This window comes from Thamnophis sirtalis, unplaced genomic scaffold (genome assembly GCF_051295495.1).
Source record: "Thamnophis sirtalis isolate CommonGarterSnake01/CBP01778 unplaced genomic scaffold, rThaSir2_p1.2 scaffold_2, whole genome shotgun sequence".
Classification (NCBI taxonomy): Eukaryota; Metazoa; Chordata; class Lepidosauria; order Squamata; family Natricidae; genus Thamnophis; species Thamnophis sirtalis.
The window spans coordinates 39,343,933-39,356,023 of record NW_028261382.1 but is presented as its reverse complement, the minus strand read 5'-3'; the positions used below and the strand labels follow the sequence as shown (position 1 = coordinate 39,356,023).

General features: G+C 51.3%; 1 protein-coding gene across 1 annotated transcript; it reads left to right on the top strand.

The window, feature by feature from the left end:
• Positions 1-16: 16 nt before the first annotated feature.
• Positions 17-11,522, top strand: PRUNE1 (prune exopolyphosphatase 1). The gene is given in 9 exon segments (XM_087705012.1): positions 17-161; positions 2,623-2,727; positions 4,003-4,208; positions 4,933-5,117; positions 5,307-5,465; positions 6,927-7,021; positions 7,316-7,474; positions 10,867-10,996; positions 10,999-11,522. Coding segments are annotated over 9 exon segments (1,404 nt in total). The 5' UTR covers positions 17-122; the 3' UTR covers positions 11,325-11,522.
• Positions 11,523-12,091: the final 569 nt, after the last annotated feature.

Sequence of the window (12,091 nt, the reverse complement as noted above, 5' to 3'; positions counted from 1 at the left end):
CCCCGCCGCCCAATCAGGCGCGGCTGTTCCGGCCCCTCCCGCCGCCCGCCCGCCAGCAGGTCGGCTCGACACGTGTCCGGGCGCGCTCTCCGTTCACACGTGCGGCCGGGCGGTGGGGAGCCATGGAGAGCTTCCTGGCAGGCTGCAGGGCCGCCCTTCAGGTACCCCCCCCCCGCCCGCGCGCCCGGGGAGGACTACCAGCCCCATCGTCCGCTCCCCTGGGATCTGCTCTCTCTGTCCCATCATCCCCAGCCGTTGCTGGCATCTCTGCCGGCCCGTCATCCCCACTCACTGCTTCGACAGGAGCAGGATCTGACTCCCATCACCCCCTCCCACCGCTCCCGAGGAGGCTGGGCTCCAGCTCCCATCCTCCACAGCCGCTCCTGACATTCCCCCACCTGCTCTGGACCACTCTGACTCCCCTCTGTCACTTCTTGGGACCGCTAGATTCTAGCTCCCATCCTCCCCAGCCGCTCCTGGAGCTGGTTTAGAATGATTCTGTCTCCCATCATCCTGCCCACCACTGCAACATGGCCGGGACCCAACTCCCATCATCCCCACCCTCCTCCTGCGAAGGCTAGGCGATTCTGACTCCCATCAGTTTCCTTATTTGGTTTTAAATGTAAACCCATCTCCTGCCCAGTGGACTACTCCAACTCCCATCATCTCCACCACCCAACCCCTGCACGGGCAGGATCTGACTCCCATCATCCCCACCCACCGCTCCCGAGGAGGCTAGACTTTAGCTCCCATCTTCCCCAGCCACTCCTGGCAGTCCACTTGGTTTAGAATGATTCCGGCTCCCATCATCCTCTGCCACATGGGCAGCATCCACCCGACTCCCATCATCCCCACCCTCCCCTCCTGCCAAGGCTGGACTCCCACCATGTCCCTCATTGAGTTTTAGTTTATTTATTTTGGGTAATAAATCTCCCTTATTGAGTTTTAGTAAAAAATTTTGTGGGAGGGGGGAGAGAAGGCTTGACTGCTCTAACCTCCCATCATTCCCGCCCTGCATGGGCAGGATCTGACGCCCATCATCCCCTTCCGTGGCTAAGGAGGTAGAGACCGGCAGCCGTGTGAACGCTCCCCCTCTGCTGCCTTCAGGAATGAGGCGGGGAGCGGAGCGAGAAGGAGCTTGGGGCTGGATTCGAATTCTGCAGGGGGGGGCAGCTTTTCCCAGCCCCCTGTGGGGGGGGGAGGTGACCCCCCTCCCCCAGCCTTCTTTTGACCCCCCGTCTGCGGTGGGATGATTCACCGCCTTGTGTTCCCTGGGCCGGGCTGAGTCAGCTGCTTGTGCCCGTCTGCTTGGCATCCTCTCTGGCACAGAGGCCACGTGGGCAGAGCCACGCCTGGCCGGAGGGTCCGATCTCGTGGCTCCCTGGCCCTCCAGCCCCAATTGGACACCCCTTCCACCTTGGCTGCCCCTCTGGGGGGGGGGGCAGAATTTGTCCAGTTAGGCCACTTTAAGACTGGTGGACTTCAACTCCCAGAATTCCCCTTTCTGGCTGGGGGGGGGGCATTCTGGGAGTTGAAGTCCACCAGTCTTAAAAGTGCCAACTTTAAACTCGCCTCCCTCTCTGCTCTAAGACAAACATTTTGCACTAACGTCCGGAACATTTCATACAGGGTAGTCCTCGAGTTATGGCCGCACCAGAAAAACCCGGCGTTAAGCAGCACGGTCATTAAGTCCAGGGGCCTCCACCCTTTCTGCTGGCGGCCTCGTTGCCCCTTCGTCTCTCCAGCTTTTCCACTCCGTTGCGGTTTCCGGCCTGCCCCCACCGGCCATCTGCCACGGCTCTTAAACCTTCGCCCTGGCCACCTTTTAAGCCTTCGCGTGGCTTATCGGCTGACGTCTTCCGACATTCTGCCCCGGTGCTGGGAAACCAGAGTTTGTTTGCCAAGAGAGGGGGCGGGGGGTGGGTGGGTGGGAGGGGAAGCTCCCTAATTAATGGCTGGCAAAATGGATTTGAAAGCGGCACCGTCTTCTTTTCGCAAGCCCTCCTTCGTGAAAAATAAAAACTAAAATCACGTCCATCTGCGGTTCTAATCTCAACTGAGTTGATTCAGAAAAAATGGGAGCGGGTTTTTCCCCCCCACTGGGGTCTTTCTCCTCTTCAGCTCGGTTGGCGAAGGATTGGAGGAGGAGGGCGCTAGAAACGGGGGCCCTGTGCCCATATCTGCCCCCCTCTGAAAGGTGGCATCGTGCCCTCTTTGTGGACGCTGCCACCCCTGGCCTGGCTGAGCCGAGTCTGGAGGGCTAATTTCCCCCCCTCGAATTCAGCCCCCCCCTGCGCTCCGCAACGCCAAGTGACCCTTTGGCATTGCCCGAACCTTCTCCTTCCTGTGGCTGCCCCCAAAGATGCCCCTTCCCACTAAAGGCCAGGGCAGAGGGCCTGGCACAGTGCCACCCTGTAAGCCAAGCCAATTTGGGCAGAACGAAGCCACTCGCCCCTCTCTCTCTCTCGTCCCTCCTGCCCATCTTCCACTCCTGCCCGCCCACCCCCTTGGACGCAGCAGTCGCCGTTGAGGATTATGGGAGCCGGGATCCCCATCCGAGAGAGGGAACCGGTTGAGCGTCCGGCTGTGCTGGTTTCATCGCTTTTCTCTGTCCCCTGGCAGGATCACGTTCAGAGCGGAAGGGCTGTCCATGTGGTGCTGGGCAACGAAGCCTGCGATCTCGACTCCACGGTCTCCGCTCTGGTCCTCGCCTACTTTTTGGCAAAGGTCAGCCTTTCGTTGTGCCACGCCGGGCTCCGATCTTGCCAGGGCCTGCTCCCACTCCACCAACCCCCGGGTGCCCCCTGCCTCATTTGCTTACGCATCTCCTGCATCCCCCCTTCCCGTGGCCCTCCGGGGCACCCCAGCACAGCCCCTTCCTCTGAATCCCATGTCACCGAATTAAAACGGGGTGCAGGTCGGGGGTCTCTCTGCTGGACGCACACCAGAGAGGGTGGGGGGGAGGCCCAAGGAGGAAACAGAGACCTGCCCCTCCCTCCCCCCCCCCCTTTCCAGGAACACCCCGGACATTTGGGGCGTTTTTAAAGCAATATATTTGTCTGCCACCTCATGGTCAACATTTTTTAAACGCTAAAATCACAATTACACTTGTACAACTTTCCGTTATCTATCTATCTATCTATCTATCTATCTATCTATCTATCTATCTATCTATCTATCTATCTATCTATCTATCTATCTATCTATCTAACTATCTATCTAACTATCTATCTATCTATCTATCTATCTATCTATCTATCTATCTATCTATCTATCTATCTATCTATCTAATTATCTATCTATCTATCTAACTATCTATCTATCTATCTAACTATCTATCTATCTAACTATCTATCTAACTATCTATCTATCTAACTATCTAACTATCTAACTATCTATCTATTTAACTATCTATCTATCTATCATCTATCTATCTATCATCTATCTATCTAACTATTTATCTAACTATCTATCTATCTATCTATCTAACTATCTATCTATCTATCTATCTATCTATCTATCTATCTATCATCTATCTATCTATCTAACTATCTAACTATCTATCTATCTAACTATCTATCTATCTATCTATCTATCTATCTATCTAACTATCTATCATCTATCTATCTACCTATCATCTATCTATCTATCTATCTATCTATCTATCTATCTATCTATCTATCTATCTAACTATCTATCTATCTATCTATCTATCTATCAATCTATCTAACTATCTAACTATCTATCTATCTAACTATCTAACTATCTATCTATCTAACTATCTATCTATCTATCATCTATCTATCTATCTATCTATCTATCTAACTATCTATCTATCTATCTATCTATCTATCTATCTATCTATCTATCTATCTATCTATCTATCTATCTGATATTCTCCTTGTCAATTTTAAAATTCCCCCACACACAATTTTTCCCAATGCTCCAATGTTGTCCCCCCAAAATTTTTATTCCCACGATCCTTTTGTGGCCCCCCCACAGACCTCCCCGGAGCCCAAGGCGGCCTTCGTCCCTGTCCTCAACATCCCGCGGTGTGACTTCCCGCTGCGCACCGAGAGCACCTTCCTTCTCCGCCAGCAACGTATCCCCGAGGACGTCCTCGTTTTCCGGGATGAAATCGACCTGGCGGGGCTTCAGAAGGCCGGGCTGCTCTCCCTGACTCTGGTGGATCACCACATCCTGCCCAGGTGGGCGGTAAGCGGAGCGGCTCCCCACCCAGGAGGGGGGGGGGGGGAGAGACACTCGGCCCATCCGTTGCGCTTCTGCCTCCGGGGTGGAAATCCAGGGATCCGTGATGGCGAGAGAGCTGGGGGTGGTGGGGTGGTGGATCCCTCAAGATCCCTACGATTTGAGAGCCCTCGTGTCGCTGCCTCGGAGGCCAATCGGAGCAGCCGAAACGACACAGGCATTTCCTCGAGTTACGACATTCCTTTAGTTACGACAGCCCTGGAAAATGTCATGTCGCGGTTCCAAAAACGGCCTCCGAAAAATGTGTGGAAAACGGTCATAAGTTGCATGTCAGGCCTCTTTTCTCTTGGACCTACGGCCGTTTTTCACACTTAACGACGGTTCAGGCACCCCCGGGGTCAAAATTCAGGTGCTTGGCAGCTGACTCATACTTATGACGCCCCTGGAGACACGTGATCCCCTTTGGCGACCGTCTGATGAGCAAAGATTCACTTAGCAACTTGGCCATAAAGGTCGTAAAGCGAGGCAAAAATTCAGTTAACGAACGTCTCACAGCGAGTGACGTTTTCAGCTCAGTTGTGGTCCCAATTCGAGGACTACCAGTTACTCAAAGTCCCCCCAGCTGGGCTCCCTTCCCTAAAACCTCCACCAACTTCGGACGAGGGGCTGATGGGATGGGGAGTCCTTAGCCGCACCACCTCTTGTGCCCCCTTTCCCCCCCAGCAAGGACTCAGCGCTGGAGGCCTCCGTGGTGGAAGTGATGGACCACCGACCCCTGGAGTGGATGAGGCCCCCTCCCTGCAAGGTGACGGCTGAGCCGGTGGGTTCCTGCACCACCCTGGTAGCCGAGAGGCTCCTCCAAGCACCGGTGCCAACCTTGGACGGGCAAATTGCCGCACTGCTCCACGGTGAGAGCCAAATTGGGCGAATTCACACACACACACACCCCAAACCGCGCCCGTTTGAAATGGGCAGGAAAATGCAGGGAAGATGGCCTGAATGGGCGGGGGTGTGTGTGTGTGTGTGTGTGTGTGTGTGTGTGTGTGTGTGTTCCTCCTTGGGAAAACCCAGTGTTTCTCTCCCCCCCCCTCCCCCAGGAACCATCTTGCTGGATTGTGTGAACATGGCTGTGGAAGCCGGCAAAGTCACCCCGAGGGACGCCTTTTGCGTCTCTCAGCTGGAGTCCTCGTTCTCCGAGCTGCAGCCGAGGAACCGTGTCTTCGACGCCTTGCAGAGAGCCAAGTTTGATGTTTCAGGTGGGTGGGTGGAGGGTCCGGGAGGGGCCTTTCTTTTAAAAGACCCAGGATCGCCGCCTGCAAAGCAATAGCAATAGCAATAGTTAGACTTATATGCCGCTTCATAGGGCTTCCAGCCCTCTCTAAGCGGTTTACAGAGAGTCAGCATATCGCCCCCAACAATCCGATAGATTGATTGATAGATAGATAGATAGATAGATAGATAGATAGATACATAGATAGACAGACAGACAGATAGACAGAGATATAGAGATAGATAGATAGATAGATAGATAGATAGATAGATAGATAGATAGATAGATAGATGATAGACAGACACAGACAGAGATATAGAGATAGATACATAGATAGATAGATAGATAGATAGATAGATAGATAGATAGATAGATAGATAGATAGACAGACAGACAGATAGACAGAGATATAGAGATAGATAGATAGATAGATAGATAGATAGATAGATAGATAGATAGATAGATAGATATAGACAGACACAGACAGAGATATAGAGATAGATAGATAGATAGATAGATAGATAGATAGATAGATAGATAGATAGATAGATAGATAGATGATAGACAGACAGACAGATAGACAGAGATATAGAGATAGATAGATAGATAGATAGATAGATAGATAGATAGATGATAGACAGACAGACAGATAGACAGAGATATAGAGATAGATAGATAGATAGATAGATAGATAGATAGATAGATAGATAGATAGATGATAGACAGACACAGACAGAGATATAGAGATAGATACATAGATAGATAGATAGATAGATAGATAGATAGATAGATAGATAATAGACAGACAGAGATATAGAGATAGATAGATAGATAGACAGACAGACAGATAGACAGGCAGACATAGAGATAGATAGATAGATAGATAGATAGATAGATAGATAGATAGATAGATAGATAGATAGATGATAGATAGATAGATAGATAGATAGATAGATGATAGATAGATAGATAGATAGATAGATAGATAGATAGATAGATAGATAGATAGATAGCAATAGCAATAGCAGTTAGACTTATATACCGCTTCATAGGCCTTTCAGGTCTCTCTAAGCGGTTTACAGAGTCAGCATATCGCCCCCCAACAACAATCCGGGTCCTCATTTTACCCACCTCGGAAGGATGGAAGGCTGAGTCAACCCTGAGCCGGTGAGATTTGAACCGCCGAACTGCAGATAACAGTCAGCTGAAGTAGCCTACACCCTAACCACTGCGCTAAGGGGGGGCAGGATGATGTGGGCTTCGTATCCTGGTCTGTTTGAGAATCCACTGGGAGGCGGGACGGGGGGCGGGGCGGGAACGCCCTCGATCTCCCCAAAATGAAGGGCTAAAAAGTTCATGCCAAGGGGACCCTCCTCCTCCCTTGGAAGGAATGCCCACCGCCCCCCCCAAAAAATTGGGACTCTTTCTCTCTCCCCCCCCCCCCCAGGCCTCACCACGGAGCAGATGCTGAGAAAGGACTTGAAAACCCTCGCCGGCAGAAAATCCACCGTGGCTATCAGCGCCATCTACATGAGTCTCCAGGTGAGTGTGAATCCCGCAGGGACGCTTAGGCGTCCTCGGTCCTACGACCGTTATTTGAGCCCAAGATTACTTCGTCCCGTCGAGTGGTTTCCCTTGCTGTCGCCGTTAAGTGGACCTCGTTTTTGTAAACTTATTCCGCTTCCTCTAAAACCAGGTTTGGCCACTTTTAAAAGGCTTGTGGACTTCAAACTCCCAGAATTCCCCCAGCCGGCCACGAGGGAATGCAGGGGAATTCTGGGAGTTGAAGTCCACAAGCCTTTAAAAAGTTTGCATCGCCCTGTTTTTAAACCTTAGGATTTCTTGCACCGGCCGGGGGTCGAAGAGGATCTGGCTTCCTTCTGTCACCAGAAAGGCTTCGACCTCCTCATCACTATGGCCATCTCCTTCGGCGACCACAAGAAGCCGTTCCGGCAGCTGGCGGTGTACAGCCCACAAACCGGATTGCAAGAGGCGGTGAGTTCCTTCCTCCTAGAAAAGCATCTTTTTTCCGTGACCCGTCAAAACCGCGGAGGAGAAAATCGCGCTCGACGAAAGCGCGCATTTGACGTCATCACAGCGCGACGAAAAAAATTACAAATTGAAATAAAATTAAAATTAAAGCAAGCCGATTCACATAAAGGTAAGGGTTAGGGTTAGGGTTAGGTTAAGGGTTAGGTTTAGCGTTAGATTTAGGGTTAGGTTAAGGGTTAGGGTTAGGGTTAGGGTTAGATTTAGGGTTAGGTTAAGGGTTAGGTTTAGGGTTAGTTTTGGGGGGGTTAGGGTAAGGTTTTCGCTTTATTTTTACATTTTTCGATCCCAGCGCGATGTTTTCGTCGCGCTGTGATGACGTCAAATGCGCGCTTTCGTCGAGCGCGATTTTGTCCTCCGCGGTTTCGTGGTGGAACCCTTTTTTCACGCAAACTTTCTCACAAAGCGCATCGTTGAGCATGCAAACCGTCCCTCTTGTCCCCCCCTCTTTCGCCTGGTTTATTTCGGAATTATTTCCCTATCTTGGATTTGCATTTATTTTTATTTTTTTCCCCCAAGCTTCCCAAACGGAGCCCCCTCTCTCCGAAAAAAAGGTGCGAGGCCAGCAGGCAGAAAACCCCCCCTCCCCTTCTTGGGAAAAGAGCCTATTTGGCAGGTTGCGAAGTCTCTCCGGCGGGGAGACTTCCTCCACCACGCAGGCGCCCCTTGGCGCTTCTGTCACTCATTAACCACAGCCAAAGGTCCAGGCAGGTGGCGCGGGGGGGAAGAGCCAGGGCAGCGGTGGGGAGGGGGCCGGCCGGAGAAAGGAGAGGCATGATCGTTCTCACCAGGCGGCAGCAGCAGATCCGTCCAAGAGGTAAGCGAAGCAATTGGGGGGGGGGGTCTTTTGTAATCCCCTTTGCCACACCCTCATCCCCCCCCCTTTTCCCCGTTTTAATGAACCCGGTGCCAACAGTGGAGGGTTTCAAGAGTGGAGCGATGGATGGAGTCCATTTTAATCCCTCCTCTTCGTTCTTTGCCGATTTCTTCGAATCATCCATCCAAAGGAGAAGCCGAAGGGTAGAAAGGGGGGACCCTTTTGCGCCAGCGTGCGCGAGGCGATGCATCACAGCCTTTGTTGCTTCATTGTGGCTTTTTAATTGTCGCCCTTATTTCATTGCCCTGCAAATTGCCGGCAATTTGAAAGGGGTGACAGCCACAAAAAATGTGGATCGTCCTCCTTATTTATTGTCGACGGTGAGGCTACCAATCTGGCTTCGGTTAAAGGCTCAACATCCCGTTTCCAAATCTCTTGTTTTATTTTATTTTATTTTTTCTTTGTAAGGGATGTGTGGTTAAAAAATAAAGCCATTTTAATGCAAAATTTGCAATACTTTTTTTTTTGACAAAGTGCATTCAGGAAGGATTATGATTTGCTCGGATGAGATGCAAAAACTCCCCTCTCTTATCCCGGTTTATTTCGGAATTATTTTCCTACCAACCTCGCTAAGGCCAATCTCGGATTTGCGTTTTTTTCCCACCCACCCACCCCAAGATGTGAAACTTAACTATTCTCCAAAGCTTTTTAGATTCTGGTTTTTCCCCCCCCCCCTCCTGTCCAAAACCCTCTCTTGTTTTTTTTTATTTTGTTTTTTTCCTCTTGACTTATTTACCTTTTAACCCGTGTTGCCAAGCAGATAAATAATTGAAGATTTGGCTGCCACCTTGCGTGAGGAAACATTAGCTAATGGAAGTTTCCCCGGGATGAGGCCTGACTCAGAAGCTGACCATTGCTTAAAAAGAAAACGTATTTTGAAGCCTTGCTGGTGTTCTCTTGCGGAGACAATGAATGACAGCTTTGTGAGACCCCCCCTAAACATTCAATTTACGGTGCAAAGTTTGCACTTTTTCACACCCGGGTGTTTTCCCCCCAATATATCGGACGCGGGAATCTGTGGAGTTTTAATTCAATCTCGCCGGAGTTAAAACTTTTGCCGGTGTTGTTTAATTCAATCTCGCCCCGAATAAATCCACCCTGTGATTTTCAGACAAAAAGGAAGCGTGTTTTTAGCTGCTTTTTGTTTCACCAGAAAAAAAAGGGAAAAATGAGTTGATCCATGGCACCCCCCCCCCCCAAAAAAGCCTTTCAAACTGTAACTTCTCTGCAAGCTTTTAAAAAAGGGCTTGGAATCACCCCAGGCTTTTTAGACATGCAGGAGACTCAGGTTTTAATGGAGGGGGGAAAAAAAGGAGGTTTTTTGTAAAATGGTTAGAATGGCAGAATGCCCAGTTTGGAGAAAAGGAATTGGGGGGCGGGGGGGGGGGAGAACCAGGCATGGTATAAAAGATTTCAGTGTTTTCCCCGTTGCAAAAAGTTTTCTTCCTGGCCCAACCTTGGGAAGCTGGCATGGGAGTCTGTATGCCTTCATTTTTGGGCAACTTTGCCCCCAACGGCCTCCTTCATCCAGTCACCCACCCCACCCTGAATTCACCAGCTCCCCGGTGCCGGCACTGAGTCATCCTTGGGTGACGGCAAAAGAGACGCCTTCTCCAACTTCCCCTTTTTTGTGTGTGCCAAAGCCCGAAAACGCCCTCTTGGAGCTCAGGGTGGGTGTGGAGGGAAACAGCCTCGCTTTGCGTCCGTCGTTATCGGGAAGCTCTCAGGACCAGGTGGGTGCTAGGGGTTAGACGGGGCAGAGGAGCGAGGGAAGAGCCTCTGCCTTTGGCTGGTTAAATCTTGAGTTGTGAAGGGTTTGGTAAAAATGGAGCCGGCAGGGGAGAAACTTGGGCATAATTTGCTCTGATGTCCCACTTCTCCACAAGGGTGGGTTTATTTCAGAGGATTCCCTGGGAAAAATACGGCTTTTCCAGCACGAGAGAACCTCCACGTTTAGGAGCAGTCTAGCTTTAAACCCGTTCCTTGGGCGCGGGAGAAGGCGTTTGGTTTGCGGACTCTCTTAAAGAGGTCCCCGTCTGATCAGTCGGGACTCCGGATCCTCCCGGAGCGTCTTTCCTTCCAGGGTGGAGCTTCCAGCTCCAGAGCCAGTCTACCCTTTGCATAACCAGCTGTAGAGGATGACTAGCTGTGGTTTCAATAGAAGAGGGTGGTTGTTTGGCTCGGGATTGAAATGGGAACTCCCTGGTGCTCTCCGAACGTGGCGGTTTTCTTGAGGACATTTCAATGACCCAGCTTGGTAACGTCATCAGGGCTCGAAAGGAATGGGGCTTGCAGAGTGGAGGAAGAGGAGGGCTGTGGGATCCCTGGTGCTCTCTAAACTTGGTTGTCTTCTTCCAGACATCTCATGACCAAACTAGTTAACGTCATCACTCCGCTGGCTTCCAAGCGGAAAACCGAAATCCGGAGAGCTTCTGACGGTTCGTGTCTGCCTTTTCCCCAGGTCTGCCAAGCCTTGGAGCGCTGTAGCAACCCGTCCCTCGGCCTGTCGCAGCTGGAGACCCCCTGCCCCACCGTCCGGGCCTACCAGCAGGGCAACTCCGGTGCCTCCCGCAAGAAACTCCTTCCCATCGTCCGGAATTCCTGCGCCAGTGGGACCGACCCCGTCCCGGCAGCCCCAGAATGCAGCCCGAGCTCTCCCGTTGCGTCCCGCCCACCAGGGGGGACGCCGGTAGCCGCGATGCCAGCGGAGCCGCCAAGGATGCCCCGAAGGCTCCCCGCCCGGGCGAGGAGGCGGCTGAAGAAGACACCCTGCTGCCCCCCACCCCCATGAACAGCCTGGTGGACGAGTGTCCCCTCCACCGGGGTCTCCCCGAAGTCTCGCCCGAGGCCATCTTCGAGAGGGTCAACCGCATCGCCACCGATCGCTCCTTGGGCAGCCGCAGCCCGGAGAAGAAGTGACCCCCCCCCCAAATACAGAGGGACTCTCAGCCAGGAAGGGAGGGGGGGTCGCTGGGGGCTGAAAACGCCGTTTTTTGAATTAACTGGACATCCTCTATGATTAATCTCCCTGGCAATGAATGGAAAGGAAGGGTGGGGGCATTCGTGGCCAATAATGGGGAGGGGGGGTTGAGATTAAACTGAACCATCTGTTGCAAAGTTGCAGAATTCTGATTCTGGGGGGGGGGAATGTCACGTGTCTTTCCAGCACCCCAAATCTTTTTTTTTTTTTATTCCTGGCAAATTCATCTGTCCAAATGGTCCCCCCCAATGGGTTTGCGTGGAACACGATATAAAGGCTCTTGAGTGTTGTAATATAGTTCCTTACACTTGAGAAATGTTTTTCTTGGTGCTTGTTGAAGAGGGAAACGTAGCTCAGGCGCTGTTGGGGCAACGGGGAGGACACCCGCTCGGTCCCCACCTCAACATGTCCCCCCGAGCTGCAATTTTTAAAATTATTATTTGCAAAAACGAAGCAGAAAAAGAAAAACTCGGAGTGTACAAAAAATTCACAAAGCACCCCTGTGCTTGCACAAAATGTAAAAAAAAAACGTTATTTTGCAGCTATGTGTGTTTTTGGCTCGGCTGAGTCCTATAAAATGGGGGGGGGGTTTCTCCGAATTTGGCAACTTTTAAGACTTGGGGACTTCAGCTCCCAGAATTTCCCATTGCAAACATTTCATGACCCAACTAGCTAACATCATCAGTGGCTAGAAGGGAGAGGAGTT